Source organism: Ciconia boyciana, chromosome 1 (assembly GCF_034638445.1).
Source record: "Ciconia boyciana chromosome 1, ASM3463844v1, whole genome shotgun sequence".
Lineage (NCBI taxonomy): Eukaryota > Metazoa > Chordata > Aves > Ciconiiformes > Ciconiidae > Ciconia > Ciconia boyciana.
In genome coordinates, this window is record NC_132934.1 from 196,294,050 (window position 1) to 196,317,377 (window position 23,328).

At 37.5% G+C, this 23,328-nt stretch overlaps 1 protein-coding gene across 2 annotated transcripts in view; it reads left to right on the top strand.

The window, feature by feature from the left end:
- UBL3 (ubiquitin like 3) overlaps positions 1 to 19,060 on the top strand; it is a 58,674-nt gene extending 39,614 nt beyond the window's left edge. The window contains exons 3-6 of one of the 2 annotated variants that reach the window (XM_072850415.1): positions 8,362 to 8,470; positions 12,144 to 12,230; positions 16,763 to 16,840; positions 17,251 to 19,060. In XM_072850415.1, the coding sequence (XP_072706516.1) occupies positions 8,362 to 8,470; positions 12,144 to 12,230; positions 16,763 to 16,840; positions 17,251 to 17,303 (327 nt within the window). In that variant the 3' untranslated portion in view covers positions 17,304 to 19,060. The remainder of the gene's footprint in view (positions 1 to 8,361; positions 8,471 to 12,143; positions 12,231 to 16,762; positions 16,841 to 17,250) is intronic. The other variant, XM_072850414.1, reaches the window with a different exon arrangement.
- The last annotated feature ends 4,268 nt before the right edge of the window (positions 19,061 to 23,328 follow it).

The following is a 23,328-nucleotide window of genomic DNA, read 5'->3' on the forward strand; positions in this document are numbered from 1 at the left end:
TTCATGGGGCCATGTTGGGATCGCCGTACTTCCACAAGTGGTGTGGCTTTGAGTGATGCAGGTCTGCCAGCCGGCTGACAATGAAACTGCAGAGCTTTGTTCAGTCACATTGACAATTGTTACTTCTCATGTTCCACGTCCATTTATTTTTTCCTGATATGAAGTAAATTTATTATAGGTGCAAAGTATTGTAAGGGTAGAGCAAAGCCCCTCTGTGCATCTAAAGCTAAATGCAGGGGTTCTGAGTGTTGCCAAATGTAAATTTTAGGTGTTGAGTTGAGGAAGTGCAGTTAAGTTACCTGTATTCCCTATAAAGTATCTGGTGAAAATGGGTGTCTAGACATGTAATTCATAAGAACTATAGTTTTATTTCATTTACCAAGTGACTCTTGAACAAGAGTGCAGAATCAAGGATCTCTTCCCTCTCATGAGAATGCTTGCATCGTTGGGCTACCAATTCATACTTCTTGCTTACTTTCTTACCTTATGCACCTGCATCTCAGTCCCTCTACCAGCTAGTTTCTTGGCCAAGAAGGAGCTAATATTATTATTCTAGCTATCTCTTAAAGTCCTAGACAGCTCTGGAAATCTTCAGAAGGCAGCTTGGGAAAATGATGTTGGATCCAATGATCATGAGCTGATACAATTAAATCATATGGAAGAATAAACATAGTAGGAGTGTACATAAAGGCTTTGGATTTCAAGGGGGCAGATGCTGATTAAACTAAGTGTACTGGGTTAGTATAAGGAGCGTATCTGAAGAATTTGCATGCTTGGTGTTTGTTTAGGTCAAAGACAGTAAAGGTATAAAATATCTGCATGTTAGATGAGTGAAAGGATGTAGAGAGAGAATTTTAATTTGAAACATGAGTAACCACCTCAAGAAGGATGTTGAGAAAGAGCAGAGAAGAAATAATGGAATAAAATTCACAATATATATTTACCCAAGTTAGATTATGATGGATTCATTAGCCAATTTTCTTTGGAAGGAGAGTATTTTTCAGATGAGGGAAATGCAGAAGAGATGTAATCTGTCTGGACTTCAGTGAGTAGTTGATGTTGTGTAGGAAAGGATTGGTTTGGGAATCAGGGTTTGATAGAGTGTGTGACTTGGGTGGAGAAGATGGTAAGATACAGTGTTCAATGTGGAAGTGTCAGGCTGGCGGTTATGCTTAGTGGAATTCTTTAAAGATTAATTTTGGGATCAGCTATCTTTCTGATGTTTTCATTCATGCCAGTGACACAAGGAAAATCAGTATGCTGATGAAATTTGTTGATGATGAAAATTTGGAGGCACCAGTAGTACAGAAGAAGATCATGGTGTTGTGTGGAAAAGACTGGATTAGCTCAGGCTGAATTAATAGGAACAAAATTAATTGCATTAATATAAAAATATCCTGTACATCATGGGTGGTTAAAAGCAATATTTTTTTAATGCAAGCTTAAAGGCTTATGTCATGGAAATGACTGGACTAGAGAAGAGCATTGCAGATTACTGCATTGCGAATGTGAGACAGTTGTGATGTTTGTATGGGAAGTGGAGCGGCATTTGCAGTTGATTTAAGGAGGTTCTAGTATCATTTTATAAATTCCTGAAATATTACGTATAATTCTAATAATGCATACTTCAGAAGAATGAATCAAAACTAAAGCGGATGCAGATTAAAGTGAATTGTAGAATCATTCACTTTGGAAAGGACCTTGAGAAATTTTCTATCCCAACCTCCTGCTAGAAGCAGGGTCACCACTGAATTCAGATCAGGTTGCTTGGGGCTTTGTCTGTTGGGTCTTGAAAACCCCCAAGGACAGAGCTTCTTTGGGTCTGTTGGGTCTTCCTTTGTCTGTTGGGTCTTGAAAACCCCCAAGGACAGAGCAACTCCGGGTGACCTCTTCCACTGCTTCGATGTCCTCAGGGCAAAAACTTTTTTCCTTATCACAGTTCAAAGCCTCTTGTTTCTACTTATGACTATTGTCTCTTGTTTTTCTGTCTTGGACCTCAGTAAAGAGGTCATTGTCTTGGTAATTTAGGCATAGGAAGGCTGCTAATAGGTGCCCACCAGGCCTTCAGGCTAACCAAGCCCAGCTTCCTTCACCTCTGTTGATGTGCTTCAGAGCTTTGAAGACAGTGATCACACCAAGGGCCAGCCTATTAATGAAGAAAACCTTTGCTTGTTTATTGTAGCAAAGTGTGTCCTTGTCTGCGCAGATGTAGAAGAAAGCCATCAAAACCCCAAGGGGGGAAAAAGCCTATTATAACTAAAGCACAAAGGAGGTTGGGCATCAGTGAATTTAATCTGTCCAAGAATAAACTTATGGTGGGAATTAGAAGACAGCTCCACTGAATGGGACAGTCAAGTTCTAGAGCAGCCTTCCAGGGAGTGTAAAAACTGAAGTTCTTAATTATATTCAGGTGGATACATTTCCAGAAGGGATTACATGAGATGATATATCTACCTTAGGAGTGAACTGGAGTCCAGGACCTGCAGGTCCCTGCTGACTTGGCCTGTGTAATGCTGCTGTTTCACTTAGACTGTTATTCAGGCTTGGTTCAACCTCTTACGTGAATCTGGTGGAATTCAGTCAGTAAAGCGTACTGCATGGTGCTGTGAGGTTTGTCTTTGGCCTAGAGTCATTAGGAAACTTTGATGCATCTTTGGAGAACAAACTTATTTCTTACAATTATGAACCTGAACTAGGAAGTAAATGTATTGGATTTTGAGAAGTGAAGCTTCAGTCTGAATGCTCTTATCTCATTGCTTTCCCTTCTGGTCCATCGTTAGTTTTTAATTCCCTTCTGGTCCGTCATTAGTTTCTAATTCCCTCCTGGTCCATCGTTAGTTTTTAATTCAATTTTACATCTATTAAGAAAAGGAAAAAAACTAGTCTTGTGTATGTATTTTAATCTTAAACAGCTGACAAAAAGCAGTTAGTTTAAACTTGGGGTTGTATAGCATGTGGCGATATGACACTTCTCTGCATTTTAATTGAAAGATGGGAGGAATCTTAAGCTGCTACTGGAGCATAAAATTGATAACAAAATAACTTGTTTAACTGAATAGATGGGAAGACACTTAAACATCAAGAAACATCGTGGAGGTTGTAAATCTCTCATTTCATCATGTTTAAGTGACTTCCTATTTATTTAACTTTAGCTGTGAAAGTAGAAGCACTGTGGCACTAAGACATTTTGTAGTTACGCCTTAAAGAATGAACAAACTCTGTTGCAGATGCCTGTAACAAACAAAACACAACTTATCCTGCATCTGCATATATGTGACCCAAATTTCTGTTCCGAAAGTTGTGGTCTCAGTTGTTACTACAATCTTTGCATATATATATATCTTTTTTTTAATTTAAGTATTTTTTGTTTTTTAGTTTACAGTATATAATCTACACTGAAATTCTTTATTGTGTATGCGATGCAACTGAAGGGGTAGTTACTGGAGCTGTAATTACGAGATTGGTGTTGGCTGTGGTGTGGAGGGAAGAGGGGGCGAGGTTTGCATGCTTGAGATCACAAACAGAATGTGCCATTATATAACTGTGCAGAGGGGATGTAGTCCACAAATTGTGTTTAATCCTACTTCTGATACTGTGGCTCTTCTTAACTGCTTTCATCAGTAACGTTGCAGCTGGTACTATAATGCAGAAGTGTGAGGATATGATCCTTATCAGTTTGCTGTAGCAAAGGCTGGAATTCCCTTTAGATAGCCGGGGGCGGGGGGGAAATCAGGATGGTCGTTATGTCCGTTGTGGAAGAGCAAACTTGGCAGGGCCATGAGAATTGCCACAGTGACCAAGACTCTTGACACGAATAGGTGGAGGGGCTTTAAGTGTACAAGGGATACAGATACAACTTCCTTGCTAACTTCTAACATAGGAAATAGGATACAGGGTAGCTAAGACCACTAAGAATCCTTTCATAACATGAAAAATTAAAATTTGTTGCTTTCATGTTAAATCTTCTCTACCTAACCAAGATTTTTTTTTCTGCACTTTCCTTTGAGTAAATGTGTATACACGTATGCTCTTTTTTCTTTTTTTTCTTTTAGATATGAACTTTCATTAGTGGCATTTTGCCACAGAAGTTTGTTTCAGATCCCCTATAGTTTGTTTGAAGTGGGGTTCTCAGGCTTGCAGAATAAGTAGTACAGCAGTTGCAAGACATTAAATTTCCCAGTGCTCTTGAGGGGAATGAGATTAGACTCTAAAGGCAAGTTTGGGGATTCTTTGCTTCAAACCCTTTGAGGTAGTGTGATGTGCAACTCAAGACTAAGATTCCTTCAAGTCAAGATTAAGAAATATAAATATAAAGATATAAATATATTATATAGATGCGCATATATATATAGGCAAACATGCAAACTAAATGTGTCAGTGGCATGCTGTACTATAAATAAGAAAATACTTAAACCTTTCATTAGAGCAGCTGTTTCCTTGCACTTGATGCAACATCTGCTTGACTGATTTCAGGATTTATTTTGGGCTTCTGCTGATATTTGGTGATACTCTTTTTTTTTTTTTTAATGAAAATATTCCTCCTGCATTTTACACATACTTTATAGTATATCCTGTGAAATTATTAGTTTATCTTGATGTGCCTTTTATATTTCATAGTAAGACGATAAGAAATGCTCTTCAGCAACAAAAAACTTCAGCACTATTAAGTTATCCATCTTGGGAAAGTGGGGGAGAAAGAAGGAACTAACATTTTTCACTCCCCCCCCCACCCCCCCCCGGCTTATATTGATTTTACATTGTATATTAACTGCAGAAGTGTGACCTAATCAAATTTTCCAGGAAGCCAAGTTTGTTTTGGTTATTTCTCTGTATATTCTTCTCCTTTCTGTATTCACTTTAGTGTGCCTGGCAATCTCAAAACTCAGTAGTGAGAACAAAAAGAAATGTGTCTCCTTAATGTTATGCTAGCTGAAGATTATCTTTAGTTCTATATTAATGCTGTGCCCTAATCATATTTTAATTGCTGAGCAGGACTAATCTTTTGGGGTTTTTTTTAATCATCTCCTTGTAGGATCCAAATCAGACAGTTCTAGGGAGCTGATGGTTTGGTGTTATGTCTACTGCCTAGGAAACTATTATGATCTTCAAAACAGGTAATCCCCACCACAGATAAACTACATAGAGATGAAGGAAAAGAAATCCTTAATAACCTGCATAAAATCAGAGTTGGGGGACTGCTTGGCCAGAGGGTGCAAGCTAAGGGGGGGGTGTCTCAGGAGCCAGTTAGATGTGGGGGGATGCAAGTGAGAGGCAGGAGGGCTGCTGGTGAAGAAACTCCTCACCACTAGTGCCTACAGCAGGCACTGCCGCTGAATATTTGGGGTTGGTTGGTTTGTTTTTTAAACAGGCGGCCTGTTCCCAAGTACAATAACAGTTTGTGATGCAGTCTAAACCTCCTAAATTTTTGGCAGTATGTTGGTGTTATAATGAGATGCATTAATGCTTAAAGGATAATTAAAGATAATGAGGTATAGAGAAAGTGGAATGGAGCACAGTACACCAACACCTCTGAAAGCCAGAGTGTGGCAAGCTGACTTTTGATGAAAAGAACTTATTTTCTACATAGACATTTTTATAGTCTCATCTGAATATGTACATAGTAACTGATGCAGTGCTGTATTGAAAACTGTTGGTTAAATAGGAAAAATTAGGATTTAATATGGAAATTGTGAGTGTGTGTAAGGGCCTAACGTAAAGGACCTAGCTGAGAGGAGGGGGAAGCCAGCTCGGAGAGAGCTTGTTATTGGAATTGTTATGCATCAATCATCAGATCAGTCTTACGTTTCCTGATTTATTTAATGACAAAGGTACATGTAAAGGGATCTTGCTGCTAGAATTTGTTGATGGCATGAAGTTTGAAAAATGCTTTTAACATAGAGAGAAAGAAGTGTTACACAAATTTTGGGGGGATTTCATAGGCCAGGAGCCCAGACATGGGGGAGATCTGAAACATCTTTGTGGTGCAGAATACTTCTTTCCATCTACCCTCCTTTCCCTGGGAGGGATGGAGTAATAGGAGTGGGATGAAATTTGGAGCCTTGTGCTTTAGGGTGTTACAGCCAACATGTCAGTTATAAGCTTGGAGGCTGAATAATTGAAAGGATCAAAGTAGAGAAGGATACGAAGTAACTGAGCAAATGGCATGGTGCCATTATGAAGAAGGTATATATGCTCTTGGGACACAATCACAGGAGATGTTTCCAGTAGACAGAGGAAATTACTGGTGGTGTTATACAAGCATCTGGTGAGACACGATCTAGTATGCTTCAAAAATAGTCATCTGTTTTGAGGAGAAAAGAGAAGAAATTGAAATGTGCAGAGACAGGCTCCTAGGATGAATTGGGAAATGGATATCTCACTAGAGAAAGCTTGAAGAGCTTGTCTTGGGTAGTCCAGCTACAGAAACTATACATGTAAGTGTTGTCTATACATACACAGGTAGAGACAGCTAAGCGGGGGAAACTACTTAAACTGAAAGACAATATGTAAGTAAAACAACAACTGGATATAGTCTGGCCATTGCTAAATTTAGGCATAACATTTTGAAGTTGTAATTCATTACAGTAGTCAGGGTTTTAGAGTAAACAGGAGTAGTGGAAATTGGTCTGTTTTTTCTGCTAAATCTTTGTGAGATTTGGAAATAATTCCTTAATCATTCTGGAAATATCAAAGAAACACAACTTTAATGTTTATAGCCAGATGTGTATGGAATTTTATGAATAATTGTTTTTGACTAAACAGCATTCCTATAGCTTCTCTCCTTTAAGTTTTTTGTGTTTTCCTGGTATGCAGTGATTCTCTTACGGTGGCTGTGGTGTTTTCTCAGAGACAGCTACCACTTGGCTTCTTTCCTGGGCTAGTGGCAGAACTTTTATTTTCTGAAGGGCATTAGCAGGGGGACAGGGAGGGGAACCTAGCCCTTTTATGTTAACTCTCTTTATCCTTGTTACGCTTTGAAGTAGAGACTGAATTGCTTTTCGGAGGGGTCATTTTCTTCATTGACCTTGAAGTGTGCAGGACTATAGCGACTGTAATTTGGATATCTCCATTAGGTGCTTAAAGATAGGTGGGATGAATCCAAGCCAAAGAATTTCAGAGAGAATAGACAATCTGTCTGGAGAGCTTCTGAAATAAGTGGCGAGTAGGTAACTGAGGCAGGGCTGTCATGTTCAGTGGATATGATGTGCTGAGATTTTTGACCCTGAAGAAGTCTTGAAAACTTGGGCATCGCTGTAAATTTTTCCTTTGGTATTTGATCTAGAAAACAGTTTACTGAATTCCAACAATGAAAGCTTTGTTGCAACTTAACTTAAAATGAGGGCCACAGTTTGAGAGTGTGATTTGGAAAAAAGTATCCAAGCAGTTAGTGTGCTAAAGTCTTGCTACAAGCAATTTAGGCTTGTAGGCCAGAACACAAAAGCAGCTAGACTCCTGCTTGCCACAGGCATTGGTGTTAGCTACCCAAACAGATTTTGTGACCTTGCTGGCATGCTTGAGGAGCCAAAATTTAATCTCTTTTGCATTGTAAGTAAAGTCATTGTGAGCTCTTTTATAGAGGTTATTTTAATGCTGTATGGAAAAGGAATTATATTCAGTAACTTGCAAATAGAAGAGAGGAAAATTATAGCTGAAGATGCTGATGGATAGATAAAGGAAATCAATGATAGAAAAACCATTATGTGGTGATATTACTGTATTGCATGTGGATCTCGACCACTTTGCTTGTAGTGAAAGACAGTGGTGGAACAAAGTTTTGGGTTCAGAAGATTGGCAGAGGGATTCAAGTTCTGTGGCAGCTGGGACCGAGGAAGGATGCTGTCTGACTCCCTGGTGTTTTGTAGGAGGTGCAGTGGGCGAGATCAGGGCTGACAAATATCATACTGAAGGGAGTGTGCTAGGGCTTTTACTGATGCTCACAGGCTATTCAGGCACAGGTTTTGATATTTTGAGTGCTCTCTGTTCGGGTTAACTTTTCAGGTTTATATTTTTCCTCTTTGTTCAAGAAGATACATTGCCAGTGTGTCGTGGCTGGAATTTTTTTATATTCTGCTGAAAGCTTTTTTAATGGCACAGTTGATTCAGTCACTATCTATAGGAATCTTCTGGCGTTTATCATCAAAAATACCAGCTGTTAGAATTTAATCTTCCTAGATTATGTGTAAACAAACAATTTTATTGACCTCTTTGACCCTATTTTTAACACCATCTTAAACTGTTTTCTTAAATCACTTTGGATCAATCTTCTTCTAAAACCAATGGCAACTTTTTAGTAACTTTAAAAAAAAATAAATAAATCTTCTCTGGATACTTTCCTAAAACTGCATTTTTTTTTTTTAACAGATAAATTTGCGTCTCATCTTGGTAAGCGGGAAAACGAAAGAGTTCCTATTTTCACCAAATGACTCCGCTGCAGATATTGCAAAACATGTGTATGACAACTGGCCGATGGGTGAGTAGCTGTGTGGCTTTGGGTTTTTCAACTGTCGAGCTAGAAGCTTCCCTGTATTTTCAGACTAAAGTGTCAATAAACCGATCTCTGTTCTCAGCGTTCAAATTAAGTATGTTTATTGTGTATCTGGGCATAGATGATATAGAAATACAATTGTCTTCTGGCCTTCTTTTTCCCTGTTTCTTTGGTTGGGCAGATTTTTAGATGTCTGGACTATTTCCCACTTTATTTCTAAAATTTGCTTCCCCAAACTGAAGTACTTCTTTCCTCCCATCTTTAGACCACCATCTTTAGACACTTTTCTTGATCAGTCTTGTTAGAGGATCTAGTAAGCGTGAGGAGATGTTGGGATAGAAAACCTCTTATGTGAGGACAGCTAATGTAAAGCACGGCATGTCACAGGAACACATTAGTGAAATTGAGTCTGAAGTACTTCTTCGTTACTGCCTTATCTTGGAAAGGAGCTGTAATAATATTTTTCCAGGACAAAATCAAATATAAAAGAACACTGTAAGAGATATTAAAAGACGAAGGGAAACTGAGGTTGTTTGTATCAATATATTTGGTGTTATGCAGGAATACTAGCTTTGGAAATGGAATTGAAAACTTAAGATGTGTAGTCACATATGTGAATAGTTCCACAAAAACAAAGTGCTTCTGTTCTCCCCGACTATGATTTCATGGGAAAATAGCCAAAACACAGACATAGCATTACATATGATGAAAGAAAATGCTTCTTTTGGTACAGGACTTCATTTGGGTTACTGTTTTAGTTTTAAAATAGAGCACTATTTACACAAACTAAAACATTGCAGTATCTGTTTCTGTGGTGCCTTTGTCAAAGAGGTATAGTGGATGATAATTCATGCCAAAAAGTTAGTGTTGATAATCCATATTTTGGGCCTTATACTGGTCTTTCAGGTCAGGAAGAACAGGGTTTCAGGGGACTTGTTTGCTGTTTGTTTTGCTGGGATGCAGCATTATGTATTTAGTAAAATATGTAATGAAGGTGGAGGTGTTTAGTCCTCTGAAGTGTTAGATACAGATGTAAAACACTTTTACGCTAAGAAATCTAGTTGATGTAGCATCTGTGTAGCTACTGTACATATTTTAATGTGTGCCTACAACATAGCTGTCATGACCAAATGTTCTTTGTGTACTTTTATCTGGATTAGTAAAGGCAGAACTGTTGGTTTTTTGTTTTTTTTACTCAAGTTTATTCCTGAACATGTGGTCTCATGTTCCCAGTCTTGTGAAGAGCTTGAAGGTTGCAGATTCTGAGTTTAGAGTAGGGAAGAAACCCAGACTTTAAAGTCTCTTTTTTAAAGAAAAAGAGAAGTAGAACTGGACATGGAAGCCTCAGTTCAAATACCTGCTGTCCTGAGGGAGTGCTTTAAATCTTAATGAATATTTAATTGCCTGTGCAAAGAAGAATAGTGTCAATTTAAAAGACTGAGGAAAAATCTACTTCAGAATAGTGTATAGGTTTTCACAAACATTAGCCCACTAGCTGTTGTCAGACTGAGAGTGCTCTTTGCCACAGAGAAATCTTGATGAGGACTAAATTTTCCTTGAAATAGAGATGATATGAAATGATTGTTTTTACCACCATTTTGACTTGTCATGATCTTGCAGGGAAAAAAAGTCATGAAATACCCCCAGTCACATGCTGGCAGGATTAAGGCAAACCTCTCCTCCCCTCTCTTGGCAATACAGTTGTTAATTAAGGATCTCTTGACTTGTAGTGGAAAATGCCAAATTTATATTAACGTATATCATCTAGGTAGGTTACCTGTTCTCTTCCCCTCCCCCTGTTTTCTTCTAAATAATACTAACTCTTTTCTCATACAGCAATTATCTGCGGAACTTAAAAAAAAAAAAAAAGTTGTAGGTAAATATTTTCTTCTTGGCTCATTTAGTCATCAGTGGAAATTAAAATTTAAAATCATGTCAGAAAGAAATGTTTCAGACTGCCAGCCAAAAAGCAAAAATGAAAAGGACGGGTAAATTGGCAGCTTAACAATGAGCAAATACCTGTGCCAAAACACAGTCTGTCGTCTTTTGGTTGCTGTTTTACGTCATTATGGCACTGTAAACTGGCTGCACTTCTCTTTATAGCCCTAGTATAGTGGAGTTCAGACTGTATGGAGTAAAAAAAAAAAAAAATTTGGTATCTTCCAAAAAATCGTTTACCCTAGCACTGTGATAATTCAGATCCTTAATGTAGCCCACTTCACAGCATAGCAAAAAGGGCATGTGCTTGAATTGCAAGACAATTGAATCAGACCCTGAGTGGAAATACTTGAAATTCAAATAGCTTTGGTTGCCTAATTTGATCTAATCTTATAAACTAGGCACATGGCAGCACCCGGGGATATTGCAGCCTCTGCTGTTGATACCAGCCCTGCCTCCGCCGTGTTCTGTGCAGCGCTGGGGCTGTGATGGCTCCTGCTGCCCGCGTCTCTGCCTGCTCGTGTTTTCGCACCAGATGCCTCTCCATACACTCTGCGCAGCCGTGGCTTTTGTTCTAAATGCTTCCCCTTCTCCGCTTTTCAGTTCTTCTCCTTTTGTGGTGCCAGTAGCCGCTGCCTGTATGTTAATTGTATGTTCCCAGTGAACAGGTTGGTTTCTGTTGCCTGTCGTGATCCTTTGCTGAATATTCATTTTGGTGTATAAATGCGACAAAAGCAGAAAGAGAACATTTGTGAACAGCTGTTGCCAGATATGTGGTCAGCTAAGAAACAGAAGACACTGTATTCCCAGAGAGCCCATTTAAATTCAGCATTTCAAGGTTTTATGATATTTGTTCTGAAAGCAAAGTGCAGATTTATTTGTTGTTCACGTTGTGACAGGGAACAGTAGAAGAGTTGGAAAAGATCATTTAAGCTTATAAATGATTTATGACAGCTTAAGCATTATAGGAAATGCATTACAGGAAAATGCATGCTTGCTTTTCCCGAATCACTGTTTGCCACATCAAAACATCCACACATTGTCCTTTGAGAAGTTCCTTAAAGTGTATTGGTCGGTGTCTGCTCTGTGAGAGCCCTCTGTTCAGGCTCTCTGCAGTGACGGTTTGGGGCTGCTCGGGTCAGTGCCCCTCTGGACATTTAACTGGTTGGATCTGGCCAGCATCGAACGCCGCTGAGCAGCCTGCAGAGCGTTTTCAGTGCTGTGATCTGAGAATCCTCTTGCAAATGACCCATCACGTGCAATTTTGCTGTGCATGTGGCTGCTTCCCATTGCTGGAGAACAGCTCCAGTTAGACAGTTAGCTGGTGAGGCTTGAGAATCTTCTGAATGGAAAGAAATTAAGGCAATTTTAGCCAAGTGGATACGAAGCCTGAGGAAGCAACTTGCATTTATGAAATATTTTGTGTAGGGCTTGTGTATGTGTTAAATATCTCATGCAATCTATGAAGTAAGTTAGTAATATTTATACTTGCAGGCATAAAATTATGTGTTTCAATGCCCAATGTCAAATAATAAACTTAAGAATAGATGTCAGGAGTGCTAGCCTTGAATTATCTTTCTGTATCTTCAGCTTATGCTCTCTCTTTAGTGTTTCATGCAAAGGAGTCCTGTTCTTAGTTTTCTTCCTGGGTAAAGGTGAGAGAAATAACAAAAGATGTTTTTATTACAATGTAACTGAAAATTCTCTCCCTTCTTTTCAGATTGGGAAGAAGAACAAGTCAGCAGTCCAAATATCTTGCGACTTATTTATCAAGGGAGGTTTCTTCATGGCAATGTGACATTAGGAGGTATGAAAATAATTTTCAATATGCATGTTACAGCCAGGCAGAGGGGCTATTTTTTTACAGTGCACTAAACACTACTTTACTGTTCAAGACCACAGTATGGCTTGCTATATATTACTTTTTCTCTGCATAGAGTGACATTGTATCTTGTTATGGCTAGTTGTTAAACTTCGGGAGGTACCACCTGCTCAGTCAAGTCTTCTCTTGCATAAAGAATCAGTAATGCTGCTTTTATTTGTCGTCTTTCTAAATGCAATATTTTGTTCCACCTCTCTTACACTGCACTTGCAGGGTAAGCTACTTCATAAATGTCTTAAGTATTTTAAAATGTTTGATAAGCTTTATGATAATTGGTTAAACAATACTTTAAATGTTAGTGCAATGAAGGAAGACACCCTATGAATGAGAATGAGGGGAAGCATTCTTGCTGTCCAGTGCTCTCCCAGGGATACAATTGCATAGTTATGCGAAAACAAAAGTAAATGGCCTCACTTCATATGCTAAGGAAATGCAATTCAACTATGCCCCCTTGTGGCAAGTGTTTTCCCACAATTATGTATTTGGATGGGTATCTTTGATAGAGATATGACACAAATTCGTAACGATAATCTTTCCTTTTGTAGATAAAAGTTGACAGTGTGAATATCAACTGTATCAATGACTAAAAAAAATGACACTCTTCTCTGTGCCAGTTTAAAAATAAATTAATACTTCCACTTTCTCTGTATGTTCAGATTGTTCACACATTTGGTACTTGAGTGCAATACAGAGAGGAGACTATAATACAAAATCACCAACGAAATGTCTTTAAAGTTAAGATGAACATGAAAATAATATTTCTGGACTGTTTATGGTGATCTTTCCATGAAGAGGTGACTGGGATGGTACAGCCATTGATTTGCTTTCTACCATTACCGATGTTGGCTAGTGATGTCCTTTTAGAATAGATTTACTCTCCATATAAATCAATTTTTAATGCTGCTATATATACAAACAAGATCATTGTCAATTCAGCTGGGAGAACTCTGAAATTTTTATTCACTCTTTAATTTGTATGTTTACCAGGTGCCAGTGAGTGCAGGTAGTAGTAGTTGGAGTGGGGTTGAAAGACAAATATTAAGTCTTGGATCATCTCTGCAGTTAGAGATGCTAGTCTTACCCTACCATTTCCAGGCAAGGATAGCTAAATGGGATTTTCTTTGCCATTCATCTCTAGGTGTTGCTCTTGATCACCAGTGCTTGTTCCCTTTAGTGACATTTGTCTAAATCCGAAACAACTTTGAATATTTAATATATTTAATATATTGTTTAATGAGTTAAGCTGAAAAATAATAGCTGCATGCTGTTGACTCTTGCATTAACTCAGGTCTATGGATTTTGAACACTTACTTGGGTTCAGGGCATTTTAGTTCATTCTTAATCATTCATGCGTTGCAATTTAATCATCATGATTTTACCCTAAGGATCTTACATGTATATTAGTGTTTTTCAAAGATCTTTTTGTTGCTGTGTTGTTTTAAGAAAAATATTTCCTAAAACATTGGCTTACTTTAGTACTAATGAAATTATCTGGAGTAAGATTACACTGCTGAAAGGGGAACAGCAATTCATGAAGCAGCCTGAAAAGACTGTTACTTCAGTTTGTGGTGTTCATTAGATGTAACCCTAAGTGAACTAGTTATCTTTAAAAGGGGGAAGGGGCTGGAAGGGGGAGGGAATTTCTTCCTACATACAATATTTAGTTTCTTACGCTGTTACAATACAGTTCCATTAAGCGTTTCTATCTGCAGCTCTCTAACTGAGTTATAGCACCTAGTGTTTTATTTACGTTAGGTGATTAGGAAATATTGACTGGAATTTGGACCTACTGTGTACTGAAAGTCACTTTATCAACTAGTGAAACAAAAGTTTCCAAGGAAACAGTTTGGTGTTTTCTTTTTTAACAGGAGTCCATTTTTGTTCACATTTAAAAATGACATTGTAATATTCTAGTTGTAACCTCACATGTCTACATGGTGTCTTACGAATTTGAGACTCCTTTAAACTAAGAAGCATCACAAATGACAAATTGATAGGAAAAACTGCCTTTTGAGTGGAAAATTTTACTTTAAAGAAACAATCTCTTTTGCCAGCTTCTCTGAATGGACTGTCACTACAAGAACAGTAGAGCTAATGGCATTGGAAGTGGTAAAGAAAAATAGACCCCTCTGTAAAGCTTGCTGTGGCACTCTTGCCTGCGGTGCTTGAGCCATGCTTCTGTTGTGTCCTGCCTGTGTGAAGGGTTGGGGAGTTAGCTAGCAAGGCTGAGTCTGTTGTTAAGCTTCCAACAGGAAATTTCATCCTTTAGCCAAATATTTGGTCTGCAGTTTGCATTTGAAATAATATTAATTAGGGAGGTAATACATAGTTGACAGTTCTCTGTTTCTTGTTAGATAATGGTAATCAGCAACATTTTACTTCCTTATTTACTGGGGAGAGGGGAAGGGAAGCCAACCCACCCTGGTGAAAAGTAAATTCTGACAATAGAAAAAGTGGAATAAAAGTGTAATTAAACAGACGGGAAAGGGATTAAATAAAAGTTTAGTTTAAGCAAGAGAAAGGGGTGAGAGAACGAGACAAGAGCAAGAAAGGATTACTGAGCATAGGTTAGGGTGCTCAGATTCTGTAATGGTGCTCCAAGCAAGAAGTTGGAAATTGCTCATAAGAACTTGTGTGAACTATGCAAACTACTAGCTGGAATTAGTTAATTGAAATATTAGCATACTTTTACTTGATTACTGTAAATAATTAATCTCCACAGCTCGATCCAATCAAGTCTCCTCAAGTGTCTTTATTATGAAAGATGTCCCTAATGTGATTAGTTTGTAATATTTTGCTCTTTCTGTAATGGCTTCTTAAGAGTTTATGTCATGAAGACAATCCTTTTCCATTGAGTTTTACAGACTGTTAATATGCTCTTTGCAGAGTTTTCAGTTGTATCACAGAATCAAGTACCCAAAATACTTCATCCTTGTCAGACCTTAAGCTATCAATAGCTTCTAGTTGCAGGCACAGGCAGTGCTTCAAGTAAACTAAGCAACTTTCGGATCTGACTTTCCATAGAGATGGCTTTTCCCAAAGAACAGCTACTTTAAAGAAGCTTGTGGAGCTGTGTATCCCTCTGTATGCTTACACCTGCGTTTTAATCATAACTTGCATTTTTTCAAAGACATACGTAGGCAATGAACATGATTTAATAGCAGTGTTGTAGCTGGGCTTGTACTGAATACATGTAGTAACCAAATACTGGGTTTATTTAGTTATTTTTTTATTACTGAATTTTGAATCTATGCTGTAGTGATTAAAATAGAGAGAGAGGCATTTTTCTCTTCAATTACCTTCAGGTTTATTGGACATTCATTATTCATTTATTCACTTAAAATGCCTTGGTGCACAGTATGTGAAAATAGAAGATGTAAATTGAATTTGAGAGGACAAATTCTACTCAAGTCAGAATGATTTGTGTATTTAGGGTTAAATTCTTGTTACATTTATCACTAACTTTTTTTCCTCTATAAGCAGGAGGGGAGGACAAAACTTAGACAGAGGGTCTTTACCTTACATTTCTCAGAAAAGTAATCAAGAAAGATGCTTACTCTTAGGAGTTGGACAGAGGAAACAAAACTAAAGCTATGTAAAGAACTTGTAAAAATAACTCCCTCACCCAAATAATTGGTAGAGGTCAAAGTTCAGAATATTGAATCTGGCAATGAGAATCTGCTAAATATAATGAGCAACAGAGAATCCTTTCATTTCAAGGAGACTAGAAGTTTTGGTAAATATTATACTACAGTGCTAAAACCATAAATAAAGCACTGTGTTGGTATACTTAAATCAGAATGTGAAAATGATCATTTTAGTTTCAAAAACAGGCATAACAAATTGTGGAAAGCCCCAATTTTGTTATTTTGTGTTACTAAAGCTCACAAAGGCAGCATTGTGAGAACTACCTTATCTCATTTAAAACATTTTAAATCAGATATTTTTCACATGCAGCTGATGTTACAGATTAATACTAAAAGGCAAGATGCAGACATTTTGTATTGTGGAAAATCTGTCTCATGGATCAAAGTACGTTTTAGGAAAATCTGTTTTGCTAGTGGCTCAGTGTTTTGATGTCTCAGGAGTAACAATTTAGTGGCTGAATTGGCCACTTTTTTGCATCCTTATCAATAAAGAGTGCTTAGCACCTGAGTCTTGGCATGAATGCCCACTTCTACTTTTACTCAAAAGAGGAAGGCTAAGTTTCCTAACAGGAATATCATGTCTCTAACAACACAATGTTTTAAGTGAGTGATTATTATCAGGTCCCAAGACCCTGATCTACAAAACTTTAGCCAGAAATGCCTTTATAAATCTATGTAGTAAGCAGTTCAAACCTAACAGTATGAACTTTTGAACAGATGCTAATCCAATTATAGTTAGTTTCAATTGGGTGTTTCGAAGAAAGAAGACTGCTGTAAGGTATTAGTAAATCTCCCTTTCTCCTTTTGCAGCATTGAAACTTCCTTTTGGCAAAACAACAGTGATGCATTTGGTGGCTAGAGAGACATTGCCAGAGCCAAACTCTCAAGGTACGCTGTGCACTAGAGGTATTTCTTACTGAAGTACATGGCAAAGCAGTCAGATCTCTTACAGGCTTTTTGAGTATTTCATAGTAGAGAAAAGTCAAGTCATTGTAGTCTTTTGTGAAGCAAGTAATGGAATACTTTTGTACATGTTGTTTATAGAAAACTGAGAAATTAACTTTCTGGTTTAGCATTTTTGTAGAGTGGAGACATTTACTTCAAACCTTAAAAGCTTTCAGTTTTATTGTTAAAAACTACTCCTGATTTATTTTTCAGTTATGTATGCATATGTATAATAAATGATTTTTTTAACTAAAAATAATAAAAAACATACTTGTATCAAGCTTACGCACACACAAAACAACCCAAATGCTTTAGAAATGGCATGTAAGCAGAACTTTCTTCTTGCTCCACAGGTCAAAGGAACCGTGAAAAAACTGGAGAAAGCAATTGCTGTGTAATCCTGTAAACCCTGTTAGCTTTACCTGCTAAGTGTGATGTAATATAGTCTTTGTCTTTCATGCTGCTGGAATAGAAGAGGCCCTACCTTGCTTCAAACACCTGTAGGAAGAGCCTGTCTGTAAATCCATGGAACTGAAATATTACACGAACACTGTCTCATTAGTCTTTTTTTTTTTTTGAGAAAGATCTATGAACACTTTCATTGTTTGTTTGTTTTAAATTCCTGCTTTTTGTTTGTTGAATAATCTTAAAGTACATCAGTTCTTGAAAAAATTCAATCTCCAGAAAAGTTAATGTGTTCTTTTCCATAGCAGGAATCATTTTGCTACCACAAAAATCTCCATTAACCAGATCTAACCAGTCAAGCTTTCTAGATGCAATTTGCACTAAATATGGTTGACAGTATATTTCTCATCAACAATCTCTAACAATATTTGAGACACCTAGTAATAACATACAATGTATAATACAACACTGGAAAATAGAAGATCTATAATTAAAACAACTCTCACTATGGCCAAATCAAAGGAAAAACTGTTAAATCGACTGTAAGTCAATTCTACCTAAGTCAACCTTGGTGGCCGAACTGGCACAGAATACTAACTAAACCAAGTCTAACTATATATATTTTCACTGCAACAAACAAAAAAAACTATGTGCCTGTAATTTAAAAGCACTCTGTAGAGGGCTGATGAAACTGATTTTTTTCGTTACTGCGTGCACTCTGATCTCGTATGTTAGTTGAGTGCTTATTCAGACAGCACAAACAAGTGCAGAGAGTGCATTTCCTAGCCTTAATATGGGAGGGGTAATTTCCTGTAGTTCATAGGCTTTTATTATTGTGCATAAATGTTAGAAAACATCATTTACTAATCAATTTTATGTATTTGAATATTGGCAATTGGTGTTTTTCAGTCATTTTCTCATCTGTACCTTCGTGTCCAGTGTCATGCTTAGTCATTAGAGACTTCAAAAGAATTATTAAAGTTTAAAAGGCAAAAAGAAAAACCTCTGCCATAGTACTAGTTTTGTTTCTTTACGTAATCTGCATTTGGTATTAGTGCTTGCAATTGTATTAAAATCAGAAGCTGATTTTTGAAGGCATACATAATTAAAAAGGATGCCATTCTTTTGTTTCATATCAATAATTTAAATGTTGATATGCTAAAGAAATTTGCACAGCACTAAAGCATGAGCTAGTTTCATCTAAACCTGTAAAAAATAAAAATAAATAAAAATAAAAAAATATAAAAGATTTTATATTTTTTCACTGGGGAGGAATTCTTCCTGGGTGAAATTACAAATATGTGTAGAATATATTTAATAAAAATCTTATAAAATACATAACTATAGAAGTTAAATATAGATTGGCGTGTAGTATAATAGAACAATATTCCATATAAATAGCTTTAGCCTTTAAAAAAAATGAGTCACAGGTTGACATTGTGTTCTGTACTTAAGTGTCCACAACTCTTACAGATGTTCTGTGTAATCGTTTTTTCGAATGATTGGCATCATTCAAATGTAATCAGGTTATTTTATTCATTGTTACTGCTTTGATGAAATGCTTTATATGCAGTAGATTTACAAAAATATTGTTCATACTGATCAGAATTAAATTTGTATAGAGCAGAGTTTTAAAACAAATTGTAAATAGCACTAAACATTTTCTTTCTGCAACCTGTACTGATAGACTCTTCTGTAAACTAAATAAAAGAATATTGTAGTGCATTTTGGTGGTGTTTTAAGGGTTGTAATTGGGTCTGTAACTACTTTTAATAATACTTCTTAATCTGGAAACTAAGTAAGGACTCCATTTGATTTATTAAAAAAAAAAAAAAAAAGGCGGGGACAGGAGGCCAAAACCTGCTGGAAACTGCTAATGGGATTTATCACTTCAGTTTTGTTTTCCTCCTTTCATGTCAAAAGAAGTGGCCTAGAGGATTTTTTTCTGTCAGGGAAGAATGCGAGCATGGACAGTTGCAAATGTATAGCTGTGTCACGCCCTGGTGTACCTCACAGAAGTTACGTGCTCATACTGTAAGTTTTTGTAGTCTTCACTTACAGCGAAGAGCATACGCATACCTCTTAGGGCACTGGGAACTCGGATGACAGCATTATTATGTGCTCATTGCCTAAATGAATCTTGGGGGGGATTTCCTTGTGCTCTGCAGTGTAGTTGCTGAATAAGTAACTACAGGGATACAAACCTTCTTATTTTTTTTAAAAAGAAGTTTGATAACCATCAGCTTGAGAACGCTACTAGTAGCATGTTATCATCTTTAACTATAAAATAAAACTTCCCTTTTCCAAAATGCTGACCACCTAAGTAACACGGGCTCAGATGGGAAATGGCTATGACAATACAAGAAAAAGAAACAGGCTGAGGCAGGACATGTTTTGTTAGTTAAACAAATCTTTCAGGTGCATTGATTTTGAAAAATGAATGTTCGAAACGTAATCTTGGTTTGAAAAAGTAGCTAGGTACTTAATACAGTATAAATACATGAAAATCCAGTAGCTTCTGGTTAAAATATTTGGTGAGCCTGAATAGGAAAGTATGTGGAGTTCCCTTTTGTTGAGATGAATAAGATGCCTATATGCGCCTGTCCAAGCAAATCCTTAAATGCTGCTTGGCATTTAAAGTGTGAGCTTGCCAAAATAACTCCTGCAGAAAGCCATAGAACTGTTGCCTTAATTTTCCTGCAAATTGTCAGAGTTCTGCCCATTGCAGAGCATTTCTGTTGTGGTGTGAGGCTGGTGGAAAACTGTGGGGGAGAATTGCTAAAAGATTTGTTCTTTTTTCCTTGGATGCTTTGTATTGTGGATTGTATATTTGCCAAACCAAAAGCAGTAGCTCTTAATCCTGGATTCCTCAGCCTTGCTAAAGTTCACACATATGCTTCTCTTCTACGTTGATTGGAGTCAAGAGGATACTTGCAGCCCATAAAGATTAAAGCTAAGTCTTTGCAGGGTCAGGCTGTTGGACAGTCTGATAATACGTTGAAGAGTTTGACATTTGATTTTCACTGTTGGATAGAAATGGTATTTTCCCTGTGGATGAGTTGATAGATGTCGCAAAGGAAGGGAAGGAGAGGATGAATTGGAGCCCTTCGTATTCTGAAATACCATGAAGGGACCACATCTGTCTCCCATACCATTGTGTGTGTTATCAGTCATAAATTATTATTCACACATGTGAGGAATAATATCTGGTAGCAATGAAAGTACTCTGTAACTTCTGTTCTCTTAAATGATAGCAAAAATAAGACTGTTGAAACAGTTTTGGGGATTAGCTCAGCTGCTGGAGGAAGAAAGGATGGCCACTGTAATGTTAAAGGCTTTGCTAAGCTGCTGTATCAATATTAATGCAGTGGTGATCTCTGCAGTCTGCTTTCCTTAGTACACTGCATTTACAACAGGAGGAACAGTGATTTAATTTAGAAGAGAAATATACGGTGCTCTGAAAAAGCTTCCTTCCTCTCATATAGGTAAGAAGGAAAGCAGCTGTTTCTGGGCTGGCCAAAAGTCAGGATTTTCTGCTGCTGCTCTTCGGGGAAGTAAAGCTTGTGTATTTTGTGGTTCTGCATGTGCTCTGGTAAGATTTGTTATACAAACCTTACTTCAAGAAGCAGATAGGAAGATGGAGATACTTCTCCATCTAAAACTCTCTCACTAACTTTCTGCTAATTAAATAGGTAAGCTTAAGCAGACTTTGAGTTATATATGCTGTCTGAATTGACCATTAACAGCAGTTGCAACACTGAAACCGATGGGACTTCCGTGGTTAAATCGGAGGAAATGCCAAAATCTGTTACGATTCTTAAAGGAGGGTTCCTACCCTCTTTATTTCTTCTTAGATTCTTCCTAGATACTCTAAGTACTTATCTTGGCCATAACTTGTCAGTATCAAGCTTGTTTTCAGAGCACAGTAAAAGGCCTTTTGTTATTCAAGAGGCTGACAGTAATATATGGTTCATGACAATAAGTTGCTAAAATCCTCATAAGGTAGTAGCATACTTGTCCTTCTGTGCCATGTGTACATACCTGTGAAGAGGTTTACAATGTAATAGCTAATATGCTTAGAAATTTAGTATACTAGACTGTAAAATTACAAAAACCTCTTTATGCTCTGTGTTTTTCCAATAGTTATGTTTTTTATGTTATAGTTTGGGTTTTTTTAATTGATAAGGTGTTTTTTTTTTTAGTTAATCTGGAAAAGGAATGACCAGTGAAATAGAAAATGGTGAAGGTCATTGAAGTCAATATCACAAAAAATAAGGAAAATTTAGTGGTACCTTATCAAGCTCATGGAATGGATCACAGTGACAAATGAAGTTCAATTTTGAATGTAAAGGATGGCATAGTTAGAGAAAGCAAAGTACTCACACAACTCTGAGTTTTAAAATTACCCAGATCAGTCCGGGACTGAGTTCTGAGCATCATGGGCAAACACTTTGTATTGCAAGTTCCTTAGGGTTTGGAAAATGATATCAAAATAATAAGACAGCAGAAATATAGAGGGATTGAAGAGAATGAGAGATTAAAATAGCTACAGTTATGACTAACAGAGAAAATGGATGGAGAACTTCTATTTTTGTCTTGTGGCTTTATTGGCCTAGTTTTTACATTTGTCTTTAAAGCAGAGGTGACAAATTCAAATCCGATAGAAATGTTTTTCATGAAATCAATGGTACCCACTTCCACCAGAAGTAATTTGAGGAGAAAAGCTGAGCAAGATTTAAAAGGAAAATGGATCATTGTATCAAAGAAAATTGATAGAATTTCCAGAATTATCATAATTAGTGATGCCAAACTTTTTCTCAACAAGGTAGTAATTTTTTGTCCTTCAGCCATTATGTTAACTTTCAATGAAGAGCGCAGCTCTTAGGGGAAAAGTACTTCTGGCACATTACCACCTCCATTATGTACAAGCAACTGCATAACATGAGCCCCAATCTGTGCAGGACAAGCGTATTGTGTACCCTGGAAAGAGTTTATCTGTACAAACCTGGCTTCCTGAGAAGAACTTTTGGTCAGAGTCAAGGTGATGTTTGTGCTTTCCTGGAGCAGGCTTGAGGGAATAAGTTACTGTGTTTAGCTGGTGGAGAATGTGAACTGCAGTTCCTTAGGGCAGGAGTTAATGCCTCTTGAGCAGTGCCAGATGAAAGCACCCTGCTTTTATCAATTCAGAGGATGCTGAATTTATAGGTAGTAAATGTTTTGACTCTTCTACCAGAAAATAGTCTTCAGCTACTTTTTTTTTTTTTTTAATAGAGGCAGGGTAATGGGATGAAACAGAGAACAATTTTCTTTTTGTGCTGTCTTTTATCTATTCTTTGAACTAAAGATCGGGAAGAAATAATGGGAGAAGTTTTAGACGCCTACTGTAGGATCAGCCATTAAATGGCTGGTCAAAATTCACCTACCAGCAGCTATCCATGCCAGAAAGAGGTGACCACTGCCCACAATGTGGCAACTCTAATTGCCAGGGTGCTGTGGCTAAGGCTGTGAATGAGGGGCAGGAGGGGGTGATATTTGGTTGCTTCATGAGGCTTTCAGTTATCGCCTGGCAAAAAAGTGGGTTGGGATCTTGTACCAGTCATTGGGGGGCAGAGTAACAGAGTGGAACTACCTGTAGAGGTTAGATTTTTTTAAAAAAATAATAATATAAAAATAAATCTGTGATACTGGAAGTCAACTATGCTGGATGGATGATACTGCACTTCCAGACCAATACGGGAAGTACATATTGGTGCCTGTGTTATGTGCATCTGTCCATTACCTATGCTGGTTAAATTAAAGATTAAGTTTCAGTTCTTTAATTTCTGCCACTCACACATGTCCCTAAATAAGGATCGTTAATCCCCGGTGCTGCCAAGGTTACAGCTCTGCTGTAGCAGGCAGCGGAGCTGGCAGGGAGCTCACACCCTGCAGCCTCGCTGAGTGAAAAGTCAGCACCACAACTGTGCACACTGGTGCGAGATGAAAAGCACATAGGTTTTACGTGGGAGGAAATGTCAGCGTGGCAA